Source organism: Macaca thibetana, chromosome 2 (assembly GCF_024542745.1).
Source record: "Macaca thibetana thibetana isolate TM-01 chromosome 2, ASM2454274v1, whole genome shotgun sequence".
NCBI lineage: Eukaryota > Metazoa > Chordata > Mammalia > Primates > Cercopithecidae > Macaca > Macaca thibetana.
Window position 1 is genome coordinate 101,954,179 of NC_065579.1, and position 17,798 is coordinate 101,971,976.

Below are 17,798 nucleotides of genomic sequence, written 5' to 3' on the forward strand. Positions count from 1 at the left end.
TGCCAGCCTCTAGGGAGGCTGAGGTGGGAGGATCACTTGAGTTGTCTTCATGCCACCGCACTGCAGCCTGGGTAACAGAGCATGACCTTGTCTCCAAAAAAAAAAAAAAAGTCCAGGCATGGTGGCTCACACCTATAATCCCAGCACTTTGGGAGGCCAAGGTGGGTGGATCACCTGAGGTCAGGAGTTTTCAAGACCAGCCTAGCCAACGTGGCAAAACCTCATCTCTACTAAAAATACAAAAATTAGCCAGGTGTGGTGGCTTGCGTCTATAATCCCAGCTACGCAGGAGGCTGAGGCATGAGAATCGCTAGAAGCAGGGAGGCGGAGCCAAGATTGTGCCACTGCACTCCAGCCTGGGAGACAGAGTAAGACTCCATTTCAAAAAAATTTTAAAAAAGAGAGAATGTATTTCTTTTTAAACACATAATAAAATACTTATGATTCAAATGGTGTTTGGGATTTGCTATAAAAAACATGAGAAGACGAGAAGTAGATAGAAGTAGAGGTTAAAAAAAAGTGGGGGTGGTGGCGAGGGATAAAAGACTACAAATAAGGTGCAGTGTATACTGCTTGGGTGATGGGTGCACCAAATCACCATTAAAGAATTTACTCACGTAACCAGATATCACCTGTACCCCAATAACTTATGAGAAAATAAAATAAAAACATAAAAATTAAGCAGGTGAAAGAAGACTGACTAGACCTGTAGAAACCACAATGAAAATCTCCACTTTACTTGACAAGAATGAAATGAATACTAAAGCTGCTCTACTATAGGTTTAGAAAAATAAAGTATAAGGAATGTTATCCCTATTTCCATGTGCACTATGCAGGCATTAATATTAAATAATTTTTATTTAATAAATAAAAAAAAATTTTTTTTTTGAGACAAGAGTCTCGCTCTGTCTCCCAGGCTGGACTGCAGTGGCGTGATCTCGGCTCACGGCAAGCTCCGCTTCCCGGGTTCACGCCATTCTCGTGCCTAAGCCTCCAGAGTAGCTGGGACTACAGGCACCCGCCACCACGCCCGGCTAATTTTTTTGTATTTTTAGTAGAGACCGGGTTTCACCATGTTAGCCAGTATGGTCTCGATCTCCCGACCTCATGATCCGCCTGCCTCAGCCTCCCAAAGTGCTGGGATTACAGGCATGAGCCATCACGCCTGGCCCCACTATTTTCACTAATATCTAGCTCTTGTTTATAATACTCGTTATACACACTATAGATACTGAAACCAGTATGGGTTATAACATGTAAAGCCACAACAGTACTAGGCAAATACATTTCTGATGAGAAGAAAAACTCAATTTTCGACATAAATTAATTTCATCCTTAATGGTTTGGCATGAGTAGTTTTTGAAAAAAGCAAACTGATCAGACTGGACGTGGTGGCTCACACCTGTAATCCCAGCACTTTGGGAAGCCAACGCAGGTGGATCACCTGAGGTCAGGAGTTCAAGACTAGTCTGATCAGCATGGTGAAACCCGGTCTTTACTAAAAATACAAAAATTAGCCAGGCATGGTGAGGCACACCTGTAATCCCCGCTACTAGGAAGGATGGAGGCAGGAGAATCACTTGAACCTGGGAGGTGAAGGTTGCAGTGAGCCAAGACTGTGCCATTGCACTCCAGCCTGGGTAACAGAACGGGACTCTGTCTCAAAAAAATTTAATCAGTAATAAACACTAGAAAAAATTCTTTATTTGTTGAAGACAGAGTGAGACTCTGTCACCAAGGATGGAGTGCAGTGGCATGATCTCGGCTCAGTGCAACCTCCGTTTCCCAGGTTCAAGTGATTCTCATGCCTCAGACACCTGAGTAGTTGGGATTACAGGCGTGTGCTACCATGTCTGGTTAACTTTTTATAGTTTTAGTAGAGACGGAGGTTCACCATGTTGGCCAGGCTGGTCTTGAACTCCTGACCTCACATGATCCACCCACCGTGGCCTCTCCAAGGGCTGCAATTACAGGCATGTGCCACCGTGCCCTGTAAAATTCATTTCTTAAAAGAAACAAATATAAATTAGCAACCTAATACCACACAGACTTTCTCGGCAAATACATAAAAGACACCAGGTTTTTTGGGTTTTTTTTTTTTTTTGAGACGGAGTCTTACTCCGTCGCCCAGGCTGGAGTGCAATGGCGCAATCTCAACTCACTGCAACATCTGCCTCCCGGGTTCAAGCAATTCTCCTGTCTCAGCCTCCCGAGTAGCTGGGATTACGCCCAACACCACGCCTGGCTAATTTTTTTTATTTTTAGTAGAGATGGGGTTTCACTATGTTGGCCAGGCTGGTCTCGAGCTGCTGACCTCATGATCCACCTGCCTTCGCCTCCCCCAAAGCGCTGTGATTACAGACGTGAGTCATCACGCCCAGCGCTGATATCGATTTTTTTTCAAAGATAAATAAAGCCATTTATGGCTTATTCATTCATGATTTAATGGTGATCTCATTAAATTCTGTACCTTAAGAAAATAGTCAATGAAAGACTCTGGAAGAGTCTGAAAGACTACACACAAATCAACAAATTGTCACTATTCAGAAAATAAAACTATAAATAAATGTGCCTTCCTTTCACAGAAATCTTTATACCAGGTCTCACAGCAAATGAACATTACCTGTCTGGGTAAAAGCCCCAATGCACTAACACTTGCTTGTCTTTTCTCATCACCGGTCTCAACCATTCTTCTGAAAGAGAAAAAGAAAAAAATTTTACTCAAACTGACAAAATAATGAAGAAACTATTATTTTTAGCCTTAATTTTTACTAAGATGTTTTAGTTTGCTAATGAACAACATTTTTCCAACATGCCATTGCTGGTTTAGAAAGAAAAAGTTTTCAAATTGAGTACTATCGGCCGGGCGCGGTGGCTCACGCCTGTAATCCCAGCACTTTGGGAGGCCGAGGCGGGCGGATCACAAGGTCAGGAGATCGAGACCACAGTGAAACCCCGTCTCTACTAAAAATACAAAAAATTAGCCGGGCGCGGTTGTGGGCGCCTGTAGTCCCAGCTACTCGGGAGGCTGAGGCAGCAGAATGGCGTGAACCCGGGAGGCGGAGCTTGCAGTGAGCCGAGATCGCGCCACTGCACTCCAGCCTGGGCGACAGAGCGAGACTCCGTCTCAAAAAAAAAAAAAAAAAAAATTGAGTACTATCTACCAGATTAAAGGGAAATTTCTCAGTCTTTCAGACTTACCAAACTGTAGATCTACTATCCATCACTCTTGACAAAACCAATTATCCACTGTGGTAAAATACTCCCATCCCATTCTCCTGCCAGCCTCCCCTCTCTCTTCTACCCAAGTAATAATCATCATATTATTTAATGCTTCACTTCCCATGGTGAACCTCTCATCCCTCTTTCTGTGAGGCTTAGCAATTATTACACATCTTTCCAGATGTAAACTGTACTTCATCTCATTGATGAAAGTTTTACTAACTACTCTGCTTCCTCTAGATTCCCTTTTTCTGATGTTCTGTAAGTTATACAGTGCTACATCAAAGTTTTTATCAAAAATACTATTTTTACTATTCTTTACTGCCTCATACCTATTAATTTAGCCCTCCCAACAAGAGTGTAAGCAATGTGATTACATATTGTAGACTTTTTTTTCAAGTTTCCTTTCCAAAGATAAGTGCAAATTACACAATAAAGTGATTTTCATTCTAATCATAGTTAAATTACCTCCACATTTCAACAATGGTTATCATGTGCTTCTTTGGTAGTCTGAATTTAGCTTAGAAAATGTATGCCTAATAGCAAGAGAGAAGTTCTGAAGCAAGCCCCCTTAAAGCCCAAGAAAGAGGGAAAAAAAAAAAAAAAAAACCACCAGACCTTAGTAAATTAGCCAAGTAAAAATTACTTTCCAGTGCTGGTTTTAACAAGATATAGCCTTGTTTTCACTGAATAAAGCCATGAAGCCCCTACACCTGTGCTGTTTTTAAAGTATACAATGACTCACCTAACCATCTCAAAAGAAAGTGAAAGGGGGCCAGGTGTGGTGGTTCAAGCCTGTAATCCCAGCACTTTTGGAGGCAGGGGCAGGAAGATCACTTGAGCCCAGGAGTTCAAGACCAGCCTGGGCAACAAAGTAAGATTCGGTCACTTAAAAAATTTAAAAGTAAAAATAGCTAGGCATGGTGGTGTGCATCTATACTCCCAGCTACTCAGGAGGCTGAGGCAGGAAGATCACTTGAGCATTATAGTTTGAGGCTGCAGTGAGCTATTAATAAGTGCACTCTTGCTCTTCAGGCTGGGCAAGAGTGAGTCCCCACCTCAAAACAAAAGGTGAAAATGACAGAATCAGGTCCTGTTCCCTAACCTGGTAACTCAACATGGCAGAGGAAAAAAGAAAAGAAGGGGCCAGAGGATCTTTCTAAATCCCCACTACCTAAACTACCTGTCCTGTCCTGTTAAGAGTGTCTTGGTGGTATTCTGACTAGTAAAAGCTGACTTTCAGAATACTGATTATCTTGTCAAAGACTATGTACTTTAATGAGAAAAACAAGAAAACATATCTTTCCTAACCACAGCTGACTTTGATACAAATTTTGACTTTTTTTTCTTTTTTGAGATGGAGTTTCACTCTTGTTGCCCAGGCTGGAGTGCAATGGTGTGATCTCGGCTCACCGCAAACTCTGCCTCCGAGGTTCAAGCGATTCTCCCGCCTCAGCCTCCCAAGTAGCTGGGATTACAGGCACGCGCCACCACGCCTGACTAATTTTTTTTATTTTTAGTAGAGACAGGGTTTCTCCATGTTGGTCAGGCTGGTCTCAAACTCCTGACCTCAGGTGAACTATCACCTTGGCCTCCCAAAGTGCTGGGATTACAGGCGTGAGCCACTGTGCCCGGCCAAAAAAATTTTTGATTTTTATCAAGGCAATTTTTTTTGGTTTTTTTTGTTTTGTTTTGAGACAGAGTCTCGCTCTGTAGCCCAGGCTGGAATGCAGTGGCGCAATCTCGACCTCGGCTCACTGCAAGCTCCGCCTCCCGGGTTCACACCATTCTCCTGCCTCAGCCTCCTGAGTAGCTGGGACTACAGGCGCCCGCCACCATGCCCAGCTAATTTTTTTTATTTTTAGTAGAGACAGGGTTTCACTGTGGTCTCGACCTCCTGACCTCGTGATCTGCCCGCCTCGGCCTCCCAAAGTGCTGGGATTACAAGCGTGAGCCACCGGGCCCGGCCAAGACAATTTTTTTAATTGTCTTTGAAAAATTTCCTAATAGCAGAAACAACAAGAGGTGTGAGATGTAAACTCACTCTCTTCCCAGGTATTATAAATTTATACCCAAGAATTAATTTATAGAAGTATGGCTGAATGACAAGAGTAAGGCCAATGCCACTGAAAGATGAATTACTTACATATCCCAAAAGAAGGGAAAGAACATACCATGCAGAGCCACTGCAGAGGCATCACAATAGTCAAGAGGTAGAAGACAGGAACAAGGGGAAGCCTAAGCCAAAGCCTGTATTGGGGTTTCCATAGAAAAGGTGACACGGGGCAGAGTAAACAGTTTAGGGTAGGGATGGCTGAATAATTCCAAGAAACATTGGGGCACAGAGGTTGTCTCTAATTGCCTAGTACCTCACCCTGGAATGATTTAGAAAAGGGGAAATATTGGTTTGGTGTGTGAGTTAGATAAGAAGATGGTTACAGCTACATACTCAGATTGGTTGGTTTACATATGAAAGATGTGCTCCTAGAGAAGTTATTATCTTTAGAAATTAGCTAGCCCTCAAAAGGGCAATCTCTCCCCAGGGCATCAAATGCCAGAGCAACACAAATACAGAAAATAAAAATATACAGTTAATATAATAATTAGTATAATATAAAATACAGTTAATAATTAGCATATCATACAGTTAATATAATAATTAACTGAAATTAGCTTAGCTAGAAGAACAGAATTGGGTTTTTTTGTTGGGTTTTTGTTTTTTTTTTTGAGACGGAGTCTCACTCAGGAGGCTGAGGCAGGAGAATCACTTGAACCCGGGAGGCGGAGGTTGCAGTGAGCTGAGATCACACCACTGCACTCTAGCCTGGGTGACAGAGCAAAGACTCCGTCTCAAAAAAAATTTTTTTTTTAAATTCCACTGTATGTATATGCCACATTTTGTTTATCCATTCATCTAATTATTTTAACTTAGGTTTTAGATATTTTCCTCTTTTACCAATAGGAATCTTCTTTTTTTTTTTTTTTTGTAAGAGAGAGTTTCGCTCTTATTACCCAGGCTGGCGTGCAATGGCACAATCTCAACTCACTGCAACCTCCGCCTCCCAGGTTCAAGCGATTCTCCTGCCTCAGCCTCCCGAGTAGCCAGAATTACAGATACCTGCCACCATTCCCGGTTAAATTTTTGTCGTTTTAGTAGAGACCAGGTTTCACCATGTTGGTCAGGCTGATCTTGCACTCCTGACCTCAGGTGATCCACCTGCCTCAGCCTCCCAGAAAGCTGGGATTACAGGCCTGAGCCACAGCGCCAGGCCTTGTTTTTTAAGACATAAGATTTCACTATGTTGCCCAGGTTGGAGTGCAATGGCTATACACAGGCACAATTATCACACACCACAGCCTCAAACTCCTGACCTCAAGTGATCCTCCCACCTCAGCCTCCAGAGGAGCTGAATACAGGCACATACAACCACACCTGGATTTAACCACCTTATTAGTCCGTTTTTTTTTTTTTTTGAGATGGAGTCTCCTTCTGTCGCCCAGGCTGGAGTGCAGTGGCGAGATCTTGGTTCATTGCAACCTCCGCATCCCAGGTTCAAGTGATTCTCCTGCCTCAGCCTCCCAAGTAGCTGGGGTTACAGACAGGTGCGAGCACACCCGGCTAATTTTTGGTATTTTTAGTAGAGATGGGGTTTCACCATTTTGGTCAGGCCGATCTCAAACTCCTGACCTCAAGTGATCCACCTGCCTTGGCCTCCAGAAGTGCTAGAATTACAGGCATGAGACACCACATCTGGGCCTTATTAGTCTTTCATAAGAACCACTTGACATTGCTGAATATCTCACTAATGTGTATTTTCTACATCATTGATTTTTGCTCTTTTATTATTTCCTTTTTTCATTAGGTTTAATTTGGTGGTGTTTTTCTAATTTCTTGAGAAAGATGTTTGGACCACTGATTTCTAACCTTTCTCTTTTCCTAATATAAAGAAATAAATGTTCCTCTAGGCACAGCTTCTACTACATCTTTTAAAAGTTAATGTTGGCCGGGTGCAGTAGCTCACACCTGTAAACCCAGCACTTTGGGAGGCCAAGGTGGGCGGATCACAAGGTCAAGAGATCAAAACCATCCTGGCCAACACGGTGAAACCCCATCTCTAATAAAAATACAAATATTAGTTGGGCATGGTGGCGGCCGCCTGTATTCCCAGCTACTCAGGAGGCTGAAGCAGGAGGATCTCTTGAACCCGGGAGGTGGAAGTGGCAGTGAGCTGAGATCACGCCACTACACTCCAGCCTGGGCAACAGAGACTCCATCTTAAAAACAAAACAAAACAAAACAAAAACAAATAAAAAGCTGGTTATTCTGTTTAAGACTTTGAGGATATGACATAAAATCCATATGGTATGATGTATGAGCTTATCCGTTCACAACGCAAAACCAACTTACCATCATCTTGTGAGGAAGAATATGGGTAAATGTGGTGGGAAGCTTTTGACTTCTCATCCGTAAATGTTCCCTGGAAAGCAAATGAACAAAAACCACAAAAATAAAGCACATGGCAAATGAACTATGGGATCCCAGATACAAATTCCATACAAATTCTAAATGCATGGTTTTACTTATAGACTTTATTTAAAAAGTATTGCTTATTTTTAGTCAAATAAAAAAAATAGTGATTAACAACAATAAACCAAGAAATTGTCTACACAGTTTAGACTGCTGTATAGAAAAAGTAATTCGAGCATCTATTAGCTAGTTCTCTACAGATCTCTCTCTCTCTGGGTACCCATATCAGTAATATGGGTACTACTAATTCTTTTTTTTTTTTTCCTGAAATGAAGTCTTGCTCTGTCACCCAGGCTGGAGTGTGTGGCAACACGATCTTGGCTCACTGCAACCTTCTCCATCTCCTGGGTTCAAACAATTCTCCTGCCTCAGCCTCCTGAGTAGCTGGAATTACAGGCACCTGCCACCACACCTGGCTACTTTTTCTACTTTTAGTAGAGAGGGGGTTTCACCATGTTGGTCAGGCTGGTCTTGAACTCCTGACCTTAGGTGAGCCGCCTGCCTTGGCCTTCCAAAGTTCTGGGATTACAGGTGTAAGCCACTGTGTCTAGCCAGGTACTACTACTTCTTAAAATTACTTCCAAGGTCATCACAAATTATCATTATTTAAAGTGAATCAATGCAGTTTCTGGCCTTGAGCCATAAGCTAGGACTCTGTGCAAGCATAACACAGAAATATTGTCAAGTTCAGTTTCAGACCACTGTGATAAAGCATTACAAAATTAGTTGCACAAATTTAGTTTCCTGACGTATATAAAAGTTACATTTATGGCCAGGTGTGCTGGCTCATGTCTGTAATCCTGGCACTGTGGGAGACTGAGCCAGGTGGATCACTTGAGGTCAGGAGTTCGAGACCAGAGTGGCCAACACGGTGAAACCACGTCTCTACTAAAAATACAAAAATTAGCTGGTGTGGTGGCACATGCCTGTAATCCCAGCTATTCCGGAGGCTGAGGCAGAAGAATCACTTGAGCCCCGGAGGCAGAGCTTGCAGTGAGCCAAGATGGCACCACTAGCTTGGGGGACAAAGTGAGACTCTGTCTCAAAAAAATAAAAAATAAGTTACATTTAGGCCAGGCGCAGCTGCTCACACCTGTAATCCCAGCACTTTGGAAGGCTGAAGTGAAAGGATCACTTGAGCCTAGGAGTTGAAGACTAGTCTGGGCAACACGGTGAGACCTTGTCTCAAATTTAAAAATTAGCCAGGCAGGCTGGGCGCGGTGGCTCAAGCCTGTAATCCCAGCACTTTTGGAGGCCGAGACAGGCGGATCACGAGGTCAGGAGATTGAGACCATCCTGGCTAACACGGTGAAATCCCGTCTCTACTAAAAAATACAAAAAAAAAAAAAAAAAAAACTAGCTAGGCGAGGTGGCAGGCGCCTGTAGTCCCAGCTACTTGGGAGGCTGAGGCAGGAGAATGGCGTAAACCCGGGAGGCGAAGCTTGCAGTGAGCTGAGATCCAGCCACTGCACCCCAGCCTGGGTGACAGAGCGAGACTCTGTCTCAAAAAAAAAAAAAAAAAAAAAAAAAAAAAAAAGCCAGGCAATAATGCCTGTAGTCCCAGCTACTCAGGAGGTGAAGTGGGAGGATCACTTGAGCCCAGGAGTTCAAGGTTGCAGTGAACTATGATTATGCCACTGTACGTTAGCTTGGGCAAGAGAGTGAGAGAGACCCTGTCTCTCAAAACAAAAATAAAAAGTTATGTTTACACGGTTTTAGAAAACAACGTATATACCTTAATTTAAAAATATTTTATTGCTCAAAAATGCTAACAATCACAGCCGGACCCAGTGGCTCACGCCTGTAATCCCAGCACTTTGGGAGGTCGAGGTGGGTGGATCGCCTGAGGTCAGAAGTTCGAGACCAGCCTGGCCAACATGGTGAAAACTGTGTCCACTAAAAATACAAAAAATGAGCTGGGTGTGGTGGCAGGTGCCTATAATCCCAGCTACTCAGGAGACTGAGGCAGGAGAATCCCTTGAACCCCGGAGGCAGAGGTTGCAGCGAGCCGAGATCACGCCATTGCACTCCAGCCTGGACAACAAGAGCAAAATGCCACCTCAAAGAAAAAAAAAAAAATGCTAACAATCATCTGAGACTTAAGCAAATCAGTCTTTTTGCTGATAGAGGATACTGCCTCAATGATGCTGGCAGCTGACTGATCAGGGTGGTGGTTGCTGAGGGTTAAGGTGGCTGTGGCAATTTCTTAAGATAAGTCAACAGTAAAGTTTGTCACATTAATTGACTACTTTCACAAACGATTTCTCTGTAGCATGTGATGCTGACAGCATTTTACACACAGTAGAATTTCTTTCAAAACCCTGCTGTTTGCTTTATCAAGTAAATTTATGTAATATTTAAAATCCTTTGTTCTCATTTCAACAATGTTAACAGCAATTATGCCAGGAGTAGATTCCATGTCAAGAAAGCACTTTGTTCATCCATAAGGAACAACTCTTCCATATGTTCAAGTTTGGTCATAAGATCATGGCAATTCAGTCACATGTTCCGGCTTCAATTCAAATTCTAGTTCTCTTATTTGAACCACGTCTGTAGCTAAAGTCTTTAACCCCTCAAAGTCAACCATGAGGGTCAGAATCCACGTCTTCACAACTTCTGTTACTGTTGATATTGTGACCTCTGATGAATCACATGTGTTCTTAGTGGCATCTAGAATGATGAATCTGTTCCAGAAGATTTTCAATTTACTTTGCCCAGATCCATCATACGAACCATTAACTATAGCAGCTATATCTTTACAAAATGTATTCCTTAAATAACAAGACTTGAAAGTCGAATTTCTCCTTAAAACATGGCTGCAGAATGGAAGTTGTGTTACTATGCATGGAAATAACATTAATTTCCTTGTACATCTCCAATAGAGACTTTGGTGACTAGGTGACTGTCAATGAGCAGTGGTATTTCAAAAGAAATTGTTTTTCCTGAGCAGCAGGTCTCTACAGTGGGCTTAAAGTATTCAGTAAATCATACTGTAAATAGATGTGCTGTCATCTAGGCTTTGCAGTTTGTTATGGAGCACAGGCAAAGAAGATGTAGCATTATCTATACGGCCTTTGGATTATAAGAACTGCAAATGACCATTGGCTTTAACTTACAGTCACCAACTGCATTAAGCCCCAAACAGCCTGGCTGAAGCTTTAAAGCCAGGCATTGACTTCTCTAACTATGACATCTTATAAATATGATGCATAGCATCTTATAAATAAGACGCTAAATAGCATCTTATTTTAATAGAAGACTATCATTTACATTGAATATATGTTGTTTGGTGTAGCCAGCTTCACCAATTATCTTTGCTCAATCTTCTGGATAACTTGCTGCAGATTCTACATTAGCACTTGTTGCTTCACCTTGTATTTTTATGTTCTGAAAATGGCTTCTTTCCTTAAACCTCATTAAGCAACCTCTGCTACCTTCAAACGTTCCTTCTGCAGCTTCCTCACCTCTCTCAGCCTTCACAGAATTGAAGAGAGTTAGTCCTTTGTTCTGGATTAGAATTTAGCTTAAGGAAATGTTGGGCTGCTTTGATCTCCTATTCAGACCACTGAAGCTTTCTCAGTATCAGCAATAAGCATGTTTTGCACCGTATCATCTGCATGTTCACTAGAGTTCCACTTTTAATTTCCTTCAAAAACTTTTCCTTTGCATTAAAAACTTGGTTGTTTGGCTTAAGAAGCCAAGTTCTCACCTTATCTTGGCTTTTGTCATGCCTTCCTCACTAAACTAAATCACGACTAGCTTTTGATTTAAAGTGACAGATAAGCAATTCTTCCTTTGACTTGACCAGCTAGAGGTCATTGTAGGGTTATTAATTGGCCTAATTTTAATACTTGTGGGTCTCAGGGACGAGGTAGAGAGAGGAATAGCCAGTCAGTGGAGAAGTCAGAACACATATATTTATCAATTAACTTCACCATCTTCTATGGGTGTTGTGCTAAACCAAAGCAATTAAAATAATATCAAATAGCATCTATCACAGATCACCATAACATATACAATAATACTAAAAAAGTAAGCCAGGAGTGGTGGCTCACACCTGTAATCCCAGGACTTTGGGACGCCAAGCCGGGGAGGATCACAAGGTCAGGAGTTCAAGACCAGCCTGGCCAACATGGTGAAACTCCGTATCTACTAAAAATACAAAAATTAGCTGGACGTGGTGGCGGGTGCCTGTAATACCAGCTACTCGGGACGCTGAGGCAGAGAACTGCTTGAACCCAGGAGGTGGAGGATGCAGTGAGCTGAGATCGCACCACTGCACTCCAGCCTGGGTGACAAAACAAACAAACAAACAACTAAAAAAGTTTGAAATATTGTGAGAATTACCAAAATGTGATACAGAGACACAATGTGAGCACATGCTATTGGGAAAATGGCACCAACAGACTCGCTTGACACAGTTTCCACAAACCTTCCATTTAAAAAAAGGAGTGGGGGGGAGTGTGTGCTGCAGGGTGGGTTCCGTGGCTCATGCCTGTAATCCCAGCATTTTGGGAGACCGAGGCGGCAGGGAGAATCTCTTGAGGCCAGGAGCTTGAGATCAGCCTAGGCAAGACCATGTCTCTTCAAAAATAAAACTAAAATAGCCAGGTGCAGTGGAGCACACCTGTTGTTAAAAAAAGAAAAACAACAAGGCCGGGCAAGGTGGCTCATGACTGTAATCTCAGCACTTTGGGCAGATCACAAAGTCAGGAGTTCGAGACCAGCCTGTCCAATATGGTGAAACCCTGTCTCTACTAAAAAATACAAAAATTAGCAGGGCATAGTGGCACATGCCTGTAGTCCCAGCTACCTGGGAGGCTAAGGTAGGAGAATCGCTTGAACCCGGGGATTGGAGTTTGCAGTGAGCTGAGATCACGCCACTGCACTCCAGCCTGGGAGACAGAGTGAGACTCTGTCTCAAACAAAGAAACAAAAAAGAACAACAACAAAAAAGAAACAAAGTAATAACAATAACACCTATATCATTAGAATTCTTTACAACTGAATTAACAAATACAATGAATTAAGGCATTAGGAACACTGAAGGTACTCAATCAATGTGAGCTGTTGGTTCATTTACTTATCATCTTGTAGAGGTTTTGCCTTGTTACCCAGGCTGGTTTTGAACTCCTGGGCTTAAGCAATCTGGCTGCCTTGGCCTCTCAAAGTGCTGGGACTACAGGCGTGAGCCACGGTGCCCAGCCTGTTAATTCATTTAAAATGCTTACACATAAAGGCCTGATCATCAAATCAATGAAGGTACTATTATTATGACCTATTAAGGTCTCTTTCCTAAGATTCTAAGAAGCCAGTTAGACCTCTGCATCTCTCTGGAGGGTATCCCTAGAAAACAATCACTAAGGCAGGTTTCATCAAAAATATAACAGCTAAGGCCGGGCGCAGTGGCTCATGCCTGTAATCCCAGCTCTTTGGGAGGCCGAGGCAGGCGGATCACAAGGTCAGGAGACCGAGACTAATACAGTGAAACCCTGTCTCTACTAAAAATACAAAAAAAAAAAATTAGCCAGGCAAGGTGGCATGCATCTGTAGTCCCAGTTACTCGGGAGGCTGAGGCAGGAGAATGGCTTGAACCCGGGAGGCAGAGCTTGCAGTGAGCCGAGATCGCACCACTGCACTAAAGCGTGGGTGACAGAGCGAGACTCCACCTCAAAAAAAAAATATATATATATATCTCTCTCTCTCTATATATATATATATAAAACAGCTAAATATTCAGCATAAATTGTAGGACAATACATAAAATGTTTCCAGTACAACCTGGTAGCAAAAAGGGTAGGTAATTTCAGGTTCAAGGCAAGAAACAGCAATCAATTTGTTCCACTCCTGTCCTGGTAACATTCCACATATAAACTGCATTTGACAGTCAATCCAATAAAAAGATATTCCAAAAGAGAGAGGTTTAAGGGATCTGTTCAAAGCCATAATACTAGTAAAAAAAGGAACTGGACTTCAGATTGCTCAATGTGATAAAATAATTATATTACCTTACACTTTGAGATATCATATATAAAAGAAAGAATGTACTCAATCTTTAATTGTATGCAGTACTAGAAACATTAACTTTCAGAACATGCAAGATATTTTACTAAATGCTAAAACATAATTCAATTGGTAATCTCTTTTGCAGCAGGAAAAAAAGACATTTCATGAGGCTTCTCAACCAATTCTAAGGATACATAAAACTCTGTCACACAAGGAATGTTTCAGAAAACTATCTTCTACATAAGTCTCCTCAGCTAGATTACTATGTGATGGGCTTAATTACAGTTTAGTCACGTGTAATCGTAAACTTACATGTAGTAAATACCCAAAGTCTCAGCCTAAAAGGAAGTCAGAAGAAGAAGGCTAAGATATCAGAAGACAGTACTAGTACATGTGTATCAAGACAAAGTAAGCTTGAGGGGGCAGAATTTTTCTGAGACACAGTCTCGCTCTGTCACCAGGCTGGAGTACAGTGGCGCCATCTCAGCTCACTGCAACCTACACTCCTGGGTTCAAGCAATTCTCCTGACTCAGCCTCCCCAGTAGCTGGGACTACAGAGGCGCGTCACCATGCCCAGCTAATTTTTAGTAGAGACGAGTTTCACCATGTTGACCAGGATGGTCTCGATCTCTTGACCTTGTGATCCACCCGCCTTGGCCTCTCAAAGTACTGGGATTACAGGCATGAGCCACCACGCCTGGCCATCAATTGCTTTTTTTTAAATAATGTATGTAACAGAATACATAAAATGCGGGGTTAAGGGAGACAGGATTACTTGAAAGTAATATGTCATTTCTTCCTACCAATTATGTTACCAACTCTATTTGACTTTATAATCTCTGTGATGTAGATAGAGCTCTGTGATATAGAATACATTGGTCTCCTTAGGTCTATGTAAGCACACTTCACAATAAGACTAAAGACTCCATACCAATGACTTTATTAAATGCTACTCTAGGCTAAAAGCTAAAGATGAGTGGAGAGAAAAAAAACACTGCTACTTTAAGAACTCAAAAAGAGGCCAGGTATGGTGGCTCACACCTATAATCAATCCTAATACTTTGGGAGGGCGAGGCTAGAGGATGACTTGAGGCCAGGAATTCAAGACCAGCCTGGGAACATAGTGAGAAATCATCGTGGCCGGGCACGGTGGCTCATGCCTGTAATCCCAGCTCTTTGGGAGGCTGAGGTGGGCAGATCACTTGAGGTAAGGAGTTCGAGACCAGGCTCACCAACATGGCAAAACCCCATCTCTACGAAAAATACAAAAATTAGCCAGGCATGGTGGCACACACCTGTAGTCCCAGCAATTCTGGAGACTGAGGCACATGAATCACTTGAACCTCGGAGACAGAGGATGCAATGAACCGGGATCGCATCACTGTACTCCAGCCTGGGCGACAACACAAGACTCTCTCAACAACAACAAAAAAAAAACCACACACACACACAAAAACTGGAAGATCTCTTGAGCCCGGGAGTCTAAAGCTACAGTGAGCAAGGATGCTAGGACAGCGCCACTGCACTCCAGCCTGGGCAACACAGTGACACCTCACCTCTAAAAAGAGAAATAAAAACTCAAGAAAAAAATTTATTTTGATGTAAATATATCAAGAAATCCAAAGCATTACTATGGTTGACATTTATTAGAGGCTTACAATTACAAAATGAAGTGATCGTGTCTATTATTATCTAAAGTGATTGTGTCTATTACCTGATGTCGTTTGATGATATCTTTCAATTTGTTAGCCAACTTCAGATCAATGTCTGGAATGAGGTAGATGTTGGGTCTGGTCAAACAATTGTTCTGAGGATGAAAAGAACAGACTTTCAAATTCTCTTGGTTTTGAAATAATATCACATTATTTATGTAATACACAAACCACCCCCAGATAACCTTTTCTGCCACAAAAAATATTGAGAAGCATGACCTAAAGAAATTCAGCAGCTTTTTCATTAAGATACCACACCAGATTGCCAGATTAATCCTCCTCCCCAATTTTACCCAAATTTACTTTAATGGTCTAATGTAGTGTTTTTAGCTATGGAAGGGGATTACAGTTAATCTTAAAAATAGCAATGACAAAACATGTATGTTGACTCCCCAAATCATGAAAAAAACTCTCACCCAACAAACAAAACATATCCAATTGTTTCCCTAGCTAAGAATCTGTGAGACAAACAACTTTCACATATTAAGTTAACAGTAATATCTAACTGAATTTTTGCCAGCTACCTCTCCCCAGGAAGGTTAATTTAGTGATCACCATAAATTATTAAACAATGAACATATTAGGAAACACAAATAAGGACATTAAGCATTCTTTTTTCCAGGTTATAATATAGTTAGAGAAATAATATGTGTATTTATGGTACAACCATGGAACAAACCCAAAGAAAATATTCAGTCAAGTGAACAGTAGGATGGAAGAGTGCTTAAACCAAATAAAATGAAGGCAGGCCGGACTCGGTGGTTCATGCCTGTAATCCCAGAACTTTGGAAGGCCAAGCAGGCAAATCACTTGAATTCATGAATTCGAAACCAGCCTGGTCAACACAGCAAAACTCCACCTCTACAAAATATACAAAAAATTAGCCAGGTGTGATAGCGTGTGCTTGTAGTCCCAGCTACAGGGGAGGCTGAGGTGGGAGGATCACTTGAGCCCGAGAGTTCAAAGCTGCAGTGAGCCTAGCTATGACCGCACCACTGCACTCCAGCCTGGGTGACAGAGTGAGACCCTGTCTCAAAGAAAATAAAAATAAAATAAAGGCAAGTCAAACAATACATTAGGTAAAATTAATGAAGAAAATTATAAATTATTTCACCATAAATTTTAATAGTCTTAAAGACAAGATTAATCATAGCTCTAATCCCCAAACACCCATAAAAATAATAAAACAATACCTTTCAGAACATTTTCTTCCTTTGTTCTTTTGGCAATCCAATAAAGCCAATCTGTTTTTGTTTTGTTTTGTTTTTGAGACGTAGTCTCGCTCTGCTGCCTAGGCTGGAGTGCAGTGGCGCAATCTTGGTTCACTGCAAGCTCCGCCTCCTGGGTTCACGTCATTCTCCTGCCTCAACTTCCTAGGTAGCTGGGACTACAGGTACTCACCACCACACACAGCTAAATTTTTGTATTTTTTTTTTTTTTTTAGTAGAGACGAGGTTTCACCATGTTAGCCAGGATAGTCTCGATCTCCTGACCTCGTGATTTGGGAGGCCTGCCTCAGCCTCCCAAAGTGCTGGGATTACAGGCGTGAGCCACTGCGCCCGGCCCGCCAATCTTAAAACTGAAAATATATTAAAGGCAAACTTTTTAAATAACCTGTTTCCAAGTTACCTGCACCAATGTTTTTTCAATGTTCATAAACATTTCCACATTACGATCCATTCGGGATGGGTTCTGTAGGTCAAACCTCCGCCTAAAAAAAAGGAAAAACCCTAGTTAATTTGTCTCCCACCTTAAACACAAATGAAAACTTGGTTTTAGAATTCGATGCAAATGAGTTAGAAAGATTTGGAAATTAAAATAACACTCTACAAAACGTGTGAGATATTCTCTCAGTAATATAAGAATACACAGTATCAACACCCTTATAAAAGAGATATTAAGATCCACCTCAGTGAAAATGAAGTATCAATTCCATGACATATCTATCTAATTTTCCTTAAATCTAAGACATCTTACATCTTACAGAAAAGTAGTTCACAGATCCATGCTGGGTACAGTGGCTGACGCCTGCAATCCCAGCACTTTGGGAGGTGAGGCGGGCGGATCACAAGGTCAGGAGTTCAAGACCAGCCTGGCCAACATGGTGAAATCCCATCTCTACTAAAAATACAAAAATTAGCTGGGCATGGTGGAGCACGCCTGTAATCCCAGCTACTCTGGAGGCTGAGGCAGGAGAATCGCTTGAACCCGAGAGGCAGAGGTTGCAGTGAGCCAGGATCATGCCACTGAACTCTAGCCTGGTGACAGAGCAAGACTCCGTCTCAAAAAAAAAAAAAAAAAAAAAAAAAAAATCATTTGTTCAAATTCA

At 42.0% G+C, this 17,798-nt stretch overlaps 2 protein-coding genes across 3 annotated transcripts in view; one reads left to right on the forward strand and one right to left on the reverse strand.

Annotated features, from left to right (window-relative positions):
• The window catches only part of SMARCC1 (SWI/SNF related, matrix associated, actin dependent regulator of chromatin subfamily c member 1), a 195,593-nt gene that overhangs the window by 127,407 nt on the left and 50,388 nt on the right, over nt 1-17,798 (reverse strand). For both annotated transcript variants that reach the window (XM_050780744.1, XM_050780745.1), the window contains exons 4-7: nt 17,099-17,180; nt 15,472-15,564; nt 7,631-7,700; nt 2,624-2,693 (exon numbers count right to left, since the gene is read on the reverse strand). In XM_050780744.1, the coding sequence (XP_050636701.1) occupies nt 2,624-2,693; nt 7,631-7,700; nt 15,472-15,564; nt 17,099-17,180 (315 nt within the window). The remainder of the gene's footprint in view (nt 1-2,623; nt 2,694-7,630; nt 7,701-15,471; nt 15,565-17,098; nt 17,181-17,798) is intronic.
• Nucleotides 1-17,798, forward strand: part of DHX30 (DExH-box helicase 30) — a 196,318-nt gene that overhangs the window by 50,432 nt on the left and 128,088 nt on the right. The window lies entirely within an intron of this gene.